At 53.9% G+C, this 10,726-nt stretch overlaps 2 protein-coding genes across 2 annotated transcripts; both read right to left on the bottom strand.

Annotated features, from left to right (window-relative positions):
• Positions 1–807: 807 nt before the first annotated feature.
• KLHL33 (kelch like family member 33) lies at positions 808–6,292 on the bottom strand. The gene is made up of 5 exons (XM_026068955.1): positions 6,281–6,292; positions 3,797–4,321; positions 2,552–3,485; positions 2,006–2,176; positions 808–1,384 (listed from the first exon to the last, which is right to left on the bottom strand). Exons 2-5 carry the CDS (start codon positions 4,314–4,316, stop codon positions 808–810), a joined length of 2,202 nt encoding a protein of 733 aa, XP_025924740.1. The 5' UTR covers positions 4,317–4,321; positions 6,281–6,292.
• Positions 6,293–8,062: 1,770 nt separating this feature from the next.
• NDUFA11 (NADH:ubiquinone oxidoreductase subunit A11) lies at positions 8,063–10,723 on the bottom strand. Its single transcript, XM_026068939.1, has 3 exons — positions 10,507–10,723; positions 9,384–9,506; positions 8,063–8,283 (listed from the first exon to the last, which is right to left on the bottom strand). Exons 1-3 carry the CDS (start codon positions 10,721–10,723, stop codon positions 8,171–8,173), a joined length of 453 nt encoding a protein of 150 aa, XP_025924724.1. The 3' UTR covers positions 8,063–8,170.
• Between the last annotated feature and the right edge of the window lie 3 nt (positions 10,724–10,726).

Genomic DNA, 10,726 nt, shown 5'->3' with positions numbered 1-10,726 from the left:
GCACGAGCCCGTACGAGGCTGTAGAGCTCAGAATAAGCCTGTACGAGCCCTCAGAGGCCTGCATGAGCCCATACGAGCCTGCAGAGCCTGGCACGAGCCCGTGTGAGCTCGTGGAGCCGGGCACGAGCACGCTCGTTCCTTGTGAGGAGCATCTGGACACCTGGGTCCCTTAGCAGTAAGAACGAGATCCAGCCAGGCAATTCAGGAGCCRCTTTTATTCGTTCCAAGTGTCTGGGGAAACYRGGGGCTCCCCAGCTCCCRGTGAAGGACTTRAGCAGGGAGGGAGAACCTCATGAAYATCCCCGGAGGCACTGGGTTGTAATGGTGGGGGGGTTGCCATGCCCCATGGTGCCCCACAGTCTGGGAAAAAGGGCTAAGRGGGAACCCCTTAGTGTCCCAGGGACATCAGATGAAGCATGGGGTCCTTCCAGTGCTAAGCTAGGGTCTCTGGGGGACTCTTGCCCCATGGAAGTGCCYGTGGGTGCTTTCTAGGGTCTCCTCCCCAATATCGGGGGATACTAGGCATCCTGGGGGACACTGGGTGGCAAAAAGAAGTCCCTCTGCCCCATGGGAGTGCCCAAAGGTGCCACAGAGGTGTCTCAATATTGTTGGGGTGGGCCCTATAGGGACTCCCAAAGGAAGGTAGTCTAGAAATCCCCCAAGCACCCAGGGGGGATGGGGGTGCGCCAGATGTCAGAATGGGACCCTGCTCCTGAGGAAGGGTCCTGGGGGCCTTTTGCCCCATTGGGATGCCCATGGATGCTACATGGGGACCCCAATATGGGTTAGGGAGCTTTTCAGGTCCCCCTAAATATCATGGGTATCACTGGATGATCTTGATGGGTCCCCCAGGGGGTCAGGACCACGCAAGGCAGGGGGTACAGTGAGGACACAGGCCCGGAAGTCAGTATAGGCATGGGGCAAGGTGCCCCGGGTGATCCAGCGCCTGGTGCCTGGCTGGTAAGCGTGGATCAAGTGGGTGTCTTGGTAGGTCTCATGACTGTAGCCTCCCAGTATGATCAGTTCTCCTCCCAGAACAGCTGCACCCCCCCCTACATGGGCATGGGGCAGGGGGCTGAGGAAAACCCATGAATCCAGGCTGGGGCTGTAGACCTCAAAGGACAGCTGGTCACTGTAGCCTGTCTGCCCATCTCGCTGGCACAACCCCCCAGCCACATAGAGCTGCCCACCTGCCTCCTCCATGATGTGGCCAGCTCGCTCACCATTCATGGGGGCCAGGAACATGGCAGGTGCATCTGGGGCATAGCGCAGCAGGGATGCCTGGCACCGGCTTGCCTCGTCACACCCACCCGACACGTAGACGGCACCATCCAGGGCACAGGCTGCGTGCCCACACAGAGCCACCGGCAGTGGCTGGCACCTCCTGGGAGAAGAGAGAGGGAGAAATTGGGGGTGGGGGGGGCAGGTTAAGCAGGACTGCCCCATCATAACTGCCTGCCCAGGATATCCCCAGCAAGCACTGCTAGCCATGGAGCCATCAAGTGATCAATGAGCAATGTCAGCCAACAGCTAATGGACCCCCAGTGYGCAACACTGGAGAACACACAATGGCTTATCAGTAGGCATCATTGTCCAACCGCTGGTCAACCCGCAAGAGACTCCCCCAAAGGGCAACATTGGTCAATATGCTATGGACCCTCTAGGAGCAACACTGGCCAGCACCCAGTGGGCATTGCTGGTAGACATTCAAGTGATTCCTCCCGCTGGCAGATGGCCAAGAGATTCCCAGTGAATACCACAGGCCAGAAACTCATTCATGACCCAGTGGGCATYGCTGGCCAACACCCAATGAACCTCAAAGGACACAGTCAGTCAACACCCARTGGACTTCCCCCAAAGACTGCTGTTAGACAACCCGTGATCCATTCTCCAGTGGAGGGACAACATTGGCCAGTAACCCCAAGATCACTCAGTGGGCACCACTGGCCAACTCGAGGGGCTGCTAGGGCAGAGGAAGGCAGGTGTCTGTGTGGAGAGGTCTCACCTCCAGGTGTTGGTGGCTAGGTCATAGCACTCCACAGAGTCTATGCAGTAGAGCTCATCTGAGCTGCCCCCCAGGGCGTAGATGTAACCCCCAAGTGCCACAGCTGCGAAGTAGCTCCGCCCATAGGCCATGCTGGCCAGGTGCTCCCAGGAGTCTTCCATGGGCTGATACCTGGGGTTGAGAGGCAGAGGGGAGGGGAGCTATTACCCACAACACCAGGACGTGATGTTGAAATTGCTGAGGGCAACATCCCACCCACAAACAGCCAATGCTATAATGTCCTGAGGCCACATGGCATCTCTAGGTGGGAACCTCCCTACCCCACCCTTAATGAATCCCATACTGTCCCGGAGTAGGCGGGCACCAGTAGGACAGGAACCTTCCAGTCTACACCCAACCAGTCCCAGAATGCCCTGGGGCTACTTGATCAATTGCAATCTCACAATGTCTTGGGCCCATGTGGAACTTCTAGGTCTCCCAACACCTCTTTTGATCCCACAACATCTTGGTGCTGCATGGCACCTCTACGTCCTCCATGGCCCTCACCTGTAGACACTAGCCAGGGTGTCACGGACCCCATAGTAGTGCTTCCCACCGAGGATGTAGAGAACGTTGCCAATCACAGCTACAGCATGGCGGAAGCGTGGGCCATCAGGAAAGTGTCCCAGAGCCCGCCATTCCACCTGCTTCACCAGCCCCACAGCACTGAGGTAGCGGTGGGCAAACCAGAGGTGCCTGCTGGGCTTCCGGGCAGCCATGTTGGTTGTCAGTGTGTCCCCACCGCAGACCACCAGCACCTCTGGCCATGAACGCACTCGGCATGGCAGATGGGCCATGGGGGCCAAACTTGCGACCACAAGCTGGTGGAGAAGCCCTGGGTTAGCCGCTCCTGCGGCCACTGATGCGACCTTCTTCAGCTCCTGGCCAGACATGAGGGCAAAGCGAACAGAGGACAGGATCTCCTCAGCTTGGTTGTCTTGACCACCTCCATTGGCCGTGAGCCACCGGGATGCTGCTTCCAAGGCTTCTAGTTCATGGAGGACATTGAGGGCGTCAGAGCGGAGAAGGCGGATGAGGAGGTGTGCAGGAAGGTCCAGGAAGGCTGGTGTGGCCACCACGCTGGGGAAGGTGGCCAAGATGTAGTCCTCAGCTACACGGCCTACATGGGCCAGCCCGTAGTCCATGGCAAAGGACAGCACATCCAGGCCAGTCTCTGGGGTCAGGCAACGGGTGAAAACATCTAGGCAGAGTGTGAGGAGCCCCCAGGCCTGGTAGCGCAGAGAGGTCTCGGCTGCCTCCAGGACTGTGGGCCATGGCCCTGCCACAGCCCCTGTGTAGGCGAAAGAGAGCAGGAGGTGCAGCTCGGCTGGGGACAGCCTTGTGGCCAGCGGGGTTGCAGGATCGTGGGATGCCTCCCGCATGGGGCAAGTGAAGAGGGCCCGGAAGAAGTCACAGGAGCAGCTCAGGGCCAGGCGCTGAACTAAGTGGAAGGGAGGAAACAGTGTGGAGGCAGCAGGGGATCCAGGTATCCTGCCACTGCCCTTTGCACCTCACAGCCCCCCCCTCCCCAGGAACCATCTCCATCCTCAAGGCCCCCCAACAAGGGGACCAGTCATCTGGGTACCTCCAGCTCCACATCCAAGGCTTCACCTGGAACCAATCACTTGGGACTCCCAGCATTAACCCTCCCCCAGCCCCCACCATCCCCACCAAGGGACCCAGGTGTCCAGGCATGCTCTGTCCCCCCACTCCCTTCCCCCCTCTCCCAGGGGACCCAGGCACCTAGCTCACCTGGAATGACCTCATCTCCTGCCTGGAGTTGGAGGTCACAGCCCAAGCCACTGGCGTGGAGTTGCCCCATGGACCTTAGCGTCTCCCACTGCTCCTCCAGGGGCTCAGGAGCTGGCTGGGGGTTACCCTCCAGCTGTGGGGCACAGACAGCCATCACCCGGGGGGCCCCCAGGGCCTGGGCAGCCTCTTCCACCTCCTTCTCCTTGCCATTGGGCAGGGTTCCCCCATAGGCAAAGGCCAGCACAGCCCGCCAGCCCCAAGGTGTGGCCCCTGGTGGCAGGGGGATGTGGGGCAGGGAGCCGTGGGGCAGCTCTCTGGTCCTGCCCTCCAGGAAATGGAGGAAGAAGGAGCTGACAGAGGCCAGGACCACAGCATGAGCCACATCACCCTCTGGGCCCACAGCCACATCCACCAGCTGTCCCGCGGTGCGGAGGTGGTCAGCCATGTCCAGGAAGCGTCCGGCGTGGGCTCGATCCCACAGGTGCCACTGGTTTGGGGCTGGACCCTCTGCAACCCACATCTTGCCTGTGGGAACACATTGGGGGTCAGGGTGCCATTCCTATAGCCAAAGCCTCTGCCCCATAGCTGAAATCATGGTTGGGGACACTGGGTCCTGCTGCTGCCCCAAAGCAAAAACCACTGGATCCATCACCAAAGTCTCTACACCATAGCTGAGGTCACTAGACCCTGCCACTGCCCTACAGCTATCCGATGTTCCCTGTCAAAGCCTCTGCCCCATAGCTGAATCCTCTGCTTCATATCCAAGATATTACGCCATAGCTGAAGCCACTGATCCATAGCCAAAGTCTTTGCTCCGTACCTGAAGCTGCTGCCCCAACCAAAAGCCAGCGCCCAAAACTGAGTTCAGTGTCCCCCACCAAAGCTTCTGCCCCATAGCCGAAGCCACAAAGCCCTGTCCCCAACCATTGGCTCATAGTCCATAGTCCACCAGTGCTCTGCCACAGGCAAAGCCCCTGCCCCATAGCTGTGGCCACCAGATCCTCCCAGGCCCAGCCACTGCTCCACGGTGAAGCCGCCTGCTCCACTCGCCCTGTTTCAGCCCCACCACCACCCTCCGGCGGGCCAGGTGTGCCGTGTTGTGGGTGCTGTGGGGGGGGCATGTGCAGTTGACGTGGGAGTTGTGCTGTGTGCTGTCTCGTCTCCGCTGTGCTGACGGCTGCATTTTGGGGGGTGTTGTGGTGTCTGTAGTTCATTATGTGTGTTGCGTGTTGCAGTGTTGTGCAGTTGTATGAGTGGTCAGGGTATTGCTTTTTGTGGGTTGTGTTGTGTTGTGTATTTCGGTGCGTCAACCTGTCTCCTGCCCATTGCATTGTCTGGGCTGTGCGGTCCACGTGGTGGTGTGAACCTTGTGCTGCTTCTCCTGCTGCGGTGTAGGTCTTGTGCCCGTGCGTCTGCTGGGTGTGTAGTACCATGTGGTTTGCAGTCAGGGTTTTGCCTGGTGTCGACTGACTGCTGCATTGCATTGCTGTGTGTTGCGGTGTCCGTGTTTTGTTGTGTGTGCTGTACATGGTGTTGTCCCATCTGTTGTGTTATAGGCAGATCGTATGTGTGCGTGCGCATGCATGTTACACCTTGCGGGTGCAGTCAGGGTGAGAGCCGTGCTCTCTCTGCGTGTTGTGTTGTGTGTTTTGTGTTGTTTCTCCCGTCGCGTTACGTGTGCCTTTGCACTGTGCATCATGTGGGTGCAGCAAGATTGCACGTGTGTTGTGCTGACCTTGGCGGCCGTGTGTGTTGGTGGTCATGTTGCCTATTGCACACCGGGCTGTCAGAACTGTGGCGGTGTTTCTTGCCTGTTGAATTGTTCTGTGGGCAGTCTGGCGTTGCGGTGTGCTGCCTTGCAAGTTGTGTTGCATATTGTGTTGTGTCACATTGACCATCGTCTCGCATCTTGTGTGTTGAGTTGTGTGTTCTCCGGTTTGTTGTGCCGTGTTGCTTGTTGTGCATTGCCTCTTGGACACCGCATGCTGTGACGTATCGCACTGCGTGTTGTATTCGTTATGTTGCATGGCGTGTGCCCTCTTTACGGTGTTCCGCAGTGTCAAGCCTTCTGCGTGGCATGTTGTGTGACCCTGTGCTGCATTGCACGTTGTGTTGTCTCCTCTGTTACGCCATATGGTGTGTTATATCACAGTGCGTATGGTTTGTTGTGTTGCACAGTATCAAGTAGCCTGTCCGCTCCTGTGTTATTTTCTTTATCGCATTGTATGTTGCATTTTTGTGTGTCATATGTTGTGTCCTGCACTGTGGGTATTGCTTGTCGGCTATTCCGTTATATGGCGTGTTGCATTTTTGTGTTACTTTCTGTGTCGTGCTGTGCCATGCTGTGTGTCACTCTGCACGTTGCCGGTTGTGTCACCTGCTGCATCGCGTGGCGTGCCGTGCTTTGTGGCGTGTTGTGTTGCGTTGTGCATTGCGTGCCATGTTGTGTGTCGCGCGGTGTGTCGTGTATTCTGTCCCCCTTACCGCCTGTCCCAGCTCCTGGAAGCTCCCATGACCTCCAGGGAATGTGTCTGGGTAATTATAGCCTGACTTGGACACGTGACCCCGACGCCTGGCTGCTGAGACAGGCCCAGGACGGAGGGAGGTCCCAGGGCTTCGGTTACGTCATGACGGGAGTGGGTTGGACCCGGGTTCCCTGAGGACAGGCAAATTGCAGGGAGAGGGAGCAAAGGAAGCTGCTTGAGTTTTCCTTCCTCTTAGGCAGCGAGAGAGTGCAGGCAGGGACCAGAGGGCCATGAACCCTGGGCTGTCCTGGGCATAGCGGCCTGGGCAGGCCCTGTTGGGGGTCTCCAGCCCATCAGACCCCCTCAGACCTGACTCACAGTTCTGGAGTCCCCCCCCAGAGCCCAGGCTGAACCAGGGTACCTAATAAAGCCTTTGGGATGAAGACATCCCCCCCCATACTCACCCAGTCCCTCTCCATAGCCTGTTGTGCTCCCTTCCCTGTCCTTCATCCTTGTGTCTTCTGTTCCCATGTCTCCCATCTTCCTCTCCCAGTATGCCTGTGTCCCCATGCATCCCCATGTCCCCACTTCATTATGTCCCATGTCTCCGTCCCTGTGTACCCATGTCCCAGTGCCTACAGCTTCTCTGTGCTTTCAGTTTTTTCAGGAGGCGGAAGGGCCCCAGGCAGCACCGGTGACACTGGAGACATGTCCCCGGTAAGAGAATCTACAGGGAGAGGTGATGATGGGAACCCAGATGCCTGGGTTCTCTCAGAGCCGAAGCGGGGGCGAGAGGGCTGCCGGGACGGTACAGAGCACGGCAGGAGACCAGATGTTTGGGTCCCCTGGTAGCTCTGGGAGGGAGTGGGATGTATGGGCTGTCCTGTAAGGTGCAATGGGTCCGTGTGAGAGCAGGAACATACCCTGCCTGGGCTTCAAGGCACAGTGCGTGTGTGAAGAGTCCCTCCCCTAAAGATACTGGGGAGGTCATAAGTGGCAGAGAGCCCCTATAGAAGACTTCATGAGCACATTATCACACACACACACACACACACACACAAAACTATGAGTCAAGAGCCAGCCCGGCTGTCTGAAGGAAGAAACACATAGGCTAAGCCCCCATAGCCCTCCCTCCACGTACAAGGACTGTTTTGACTCTAAGAGAAATTCAAACTAGAGAGAAGGAAAAAACTTCTCAGGGTAGGTAAGAAAACATACCCAGAGAGGCTGTGAAATGTTCATCTTTGGGGACACGGAAAATCCAACCAAAGCCTTGAGCAATCTGCTCCAACTTTGAGCAGGAAGACCTCCAGAAGTCCTTTCCAACCTCAGTTAGTCTGCGATTCTAACCCTCAAGCTGTGGAACTTCCTGGAATGTTTACAGGTGAAAGCCCCCAGGCTCCCAAACACCTTGGTCTGTGCAATCTGTGTCTCCTTCCCTCCTCTCCCCCATTTCTAGCCCCAGGGAAAGCAGAGGTCTCATCCTCAATGTAGATTCAAACACATCTTCAAAGGTTTTGATTCCAAACCCTAACTGATGGAGTCAATGAGATGCAATCCCAACCTCTGCCAAAAATTCCTGCAGGACCCAAAACTACATGAATTTTTTTTTTAAAAGACAGACTGAAAACATTTATTCTGCCTCTCAAGCTCATTTGCACAATACAGAGACACAGAGGCAAAATGACTTGTGCATGAACAAAAGATCTTAGCAGGAGCATCACAGCTAAGCTTCATCCTCCAATCGCTACATCTTTTTTGCATCTCAGCCCCAGCACAAAAACATCCTAAAAACAGCAGGAAGATGTCAAAATTTATTGACAACTGTTGATTTGACAATATCTTTATTACACAATGTCTTATTACACGGAACATTTACAAGATAACTTGGAGGGAAGAAAGGCTACACTTACAGCTTGGGAGGTCCTACCAGCCTCCAGCCCTCCTTTTTACCTATCTTCATTAAAGCAGCTGTAATTCCAAAACCCAAACATGCAGTGGTTCCAGTCATGTAACTGTGGGCTGTAAAAAACAAACCAAAAAAAAAACCTATTAGGGCAATAGTACAATACAGTAGATGTTGACAGATTCTGGAATTTGGTCACTTGACCATGAGTAATGTTGGCTGCTGACAGAAATTAGAAAAGTGTATTTCTTTAAATTACATTTACTCATGGTTTTAGTCTAAAGTTTGAAATATGAAGGTTCTATAATCCATCACCCCATCTCCTTACACAGGGAATCTTAAATTGCTTATTTCAGTGACTAAAATAACAATCATCGCTTCAGACTCCTATCAGCTCAGCAACTAGGAAAAGTAAAGATAAATTATATTTTGCTACAATTTAAACTTAAAAATCCCTCTAACCTTTAACACCTGGGCCTGAAAAAGCCCAGAGAGAAGAGCTGTCTAAATGCTGCAAGATCTAATCTAGCTTGACGACGTGTCACATGAGCAATGTACAAAGCAGAAGGATATAGCTTGTCCCTCCAAGTGCATGAAGAATTCACACGGCAGATGTTAGACTATCTTTCCCTTGTAAAATAAATCACATTTGTTGCCAAGAAAACAAGGATTCCCACTATTATTTTTTTTCCACATTCTACAATTTCAAGTTATAACTGGTAATTATAACTGGCAGCTCTGGGTCAGCTCTCTTTTCATTCTGTACATCATCTTGACGTTATCTCTGGTCTCCTTCGCTAGCAGTATTTATTTTAGCAGACCCGTATTAGTGCAGTGGAGCACCTATGAAATTAGCATGAAAGAGGATTCACATAATGTGATGAATCTTTACTGAACAGACCTGACATCAAGACTGTTTTATAATTTTCTCTAATATAAAGGTTTTGAAACTCAGAGATGGCTCATTTCATTGCCCATTACAGGCACTTTCATATGGCTGTATTACATATATAATATTAGCACTATGGCACATGAAGTTTTGAGTACGTTAAAATAATATTCAGTGTATATAGCCTAGAGTATCCACACAGGCGAAGAGCTAAATCTCCTGCATATGAAGATTTAACCAGCAGGTAACTTTGCAGCATTTATTTAAAGGTGTTAAGAATACTTCAAGAGCAGGAATGTTTTCACTCCTATATTGATCCAGATTTACCTCTTGCACCTAAGACAGCTCCTGTTGCACAGCCTCCTATGAAATAATTCAAAGGATCCTCTGGTTCCTCTCGGATTTGAGCACTGAGGCAGGTAGTCAAGCCGAACACTGCTCCTAGTGTAGCTGTAAACAAAGGTAAAAGGACAAAATCCTTCAAGGAACTGAGCATTATGTACCAAGAACATATTTTTAAGAGGCACGGTGCTGTACAGTGGTTCCTCTGGGAGAACAGAGAAAGGAAACTGAAGCATTTGGATCTGCTTTCAGTTACCTTTGGGCATCGCATCCTAGCCCCTGTGACTAGGCTAAGCATTGTGAAAGTATTATTAGATTGTTTCTGGTACCTTCTCTGGTCCAGAAGCAGTGCAGCCACCTTTGCGCAGTGCAGATCCTGCACAACTAGGCTCCTTGGGCCTTTCGCCGGTCCCTCAAAAAACCTGCTATGTGTCCCAGCACACACAGAAGATGTGTTCGAATGGCCATGGACAACGGCCGCCCCGTCCAGCCGGCTTATTAGCTCAAACTTAGTAACAGCCCTTCCAGAACAGGCAACGGGAGCAGCCCCCAAACTGTCAGGGCGTAAGTGGCAAAAAGGAGCAGGTTTCTCCGTGGTGCGTTCCCCCAGGATGCAGGAGACAGCGGTGCCGTGGGAATGCACCGACTGGGTTCTGTGCTGAAACTCCCTCCGAATCCAACCTCATGTGGAATCAGGCAGGGCAACTCTGACGGCTCCGCATTCCTTAAGGGCAGTTTGCTGCCCCAATTTGCTCCCCCACCAGCCTGGGGCTTGTAATTATTTTTGACTAATAGAAAACGGACYGATTTTGTAAATAAATCATTAAGCAACTGCAAAGTGGCATTTTCTCGTCAACCGAATTACATATCCCATCCCCGCAGACCATTTTGGTTCTAGACTTCTGCCCTTAAAATAACTATATCCCTTGGAAGTATACGCTGGAGGCAAATCGATAGTGAGCACAATTACAAAGCTACAGTCAGAGCTAGAAGTCCGAACTTGAAACTACCCTTGCTCCGGCAGATCACGGAGGACCCACGAATTCCGGAGCAGCCCGTTCGCTCGGCGACGTTAGCGCTTAGGGCGCCGAGAGCCCCGTGCCCTTACCCATCGTGACGCTGTCCGTGGCCGCCATCTGCAAGGCGGCCAGCGCCGATTTGGGCTGAAACAAGACAATGCGGTAGGCTGACCCGACCAGGCCTGCGACAGAAAACAAACCACAACCGTTTCCGTGAGCAGCGCGTCGAGGCGTCCCAGGGCCCCGCAGCCGGCGCCAGCGCGCACCACCCGCTCGCGTGCCCCCAAAACCGCGACCAGCCTCCATTTC

The sequence above is a fragment of the Apteryx rowi genome, unplaced genomic scaffold (assembly GCF_003343035.1).
Source record: "Apteryx rowi isolate R43461 unplaced genomic scaffold, aptRow1 scaffold_283, whole genome shotgun sequence".
Classification (NCBI taxonomy): Eukaryota; Metazoa; Chordata; class Aves; order Apterygiformes; family Apterygidae; genus Apteryx; species Apteryx rowi.
The sequence above is the reverse complement of the archived record's forward strand: the minus strand, read 5'-3'. Positions and strand labels throughout refer to the sequence as shown.

Bases quoted from the DNA above. Each gene is read 5' to 3' on its own strand.
- NDUFA11 (XM_026068939.1), bottom strand. From the start codon at position 10,723: ATGGAGGCTGGTCGCGGTTTTGGGGGCACGCGAGCGGGTGGTGCGCGC. The intron at 9,507-10,506 runs GTAAGGGCACGG...CTTTGTTTACAG, and splicing joins CACGGACAGCGTCACGATGG to CTACACTAGGAGCAGTGTTC. The intron at 8,284-9,383 runs GTAAATCTGGAT...TGTTTTTTACAG, and splicing joins AGCTGTCTTAGGTGCAAGAG to CCCACAGTTACATGACTGGA.
- KLHL33 (XM_026068955.1), bottom strand. From the start codon at position 4,316: ATGTGGGTTGCAGAGGGTCCAGCCCCAAACCAGTGGCACCTGTGGGAT. The intron at 2,177-2,551 runs GTGAGGGCCATG...TCTCAACCCCAG, and splicing joins ACCCTGGCTAGTGTCTACAG to GTATCAGCCCATGGAAGACT. The intron at 1,385-2,005 runs GTGAGACCTCTC...CTCTTCTCCCAG, and splicing joins CTAGCCACCAACACCTGGAG to GAGGTGCCAGCCACTGCCGG.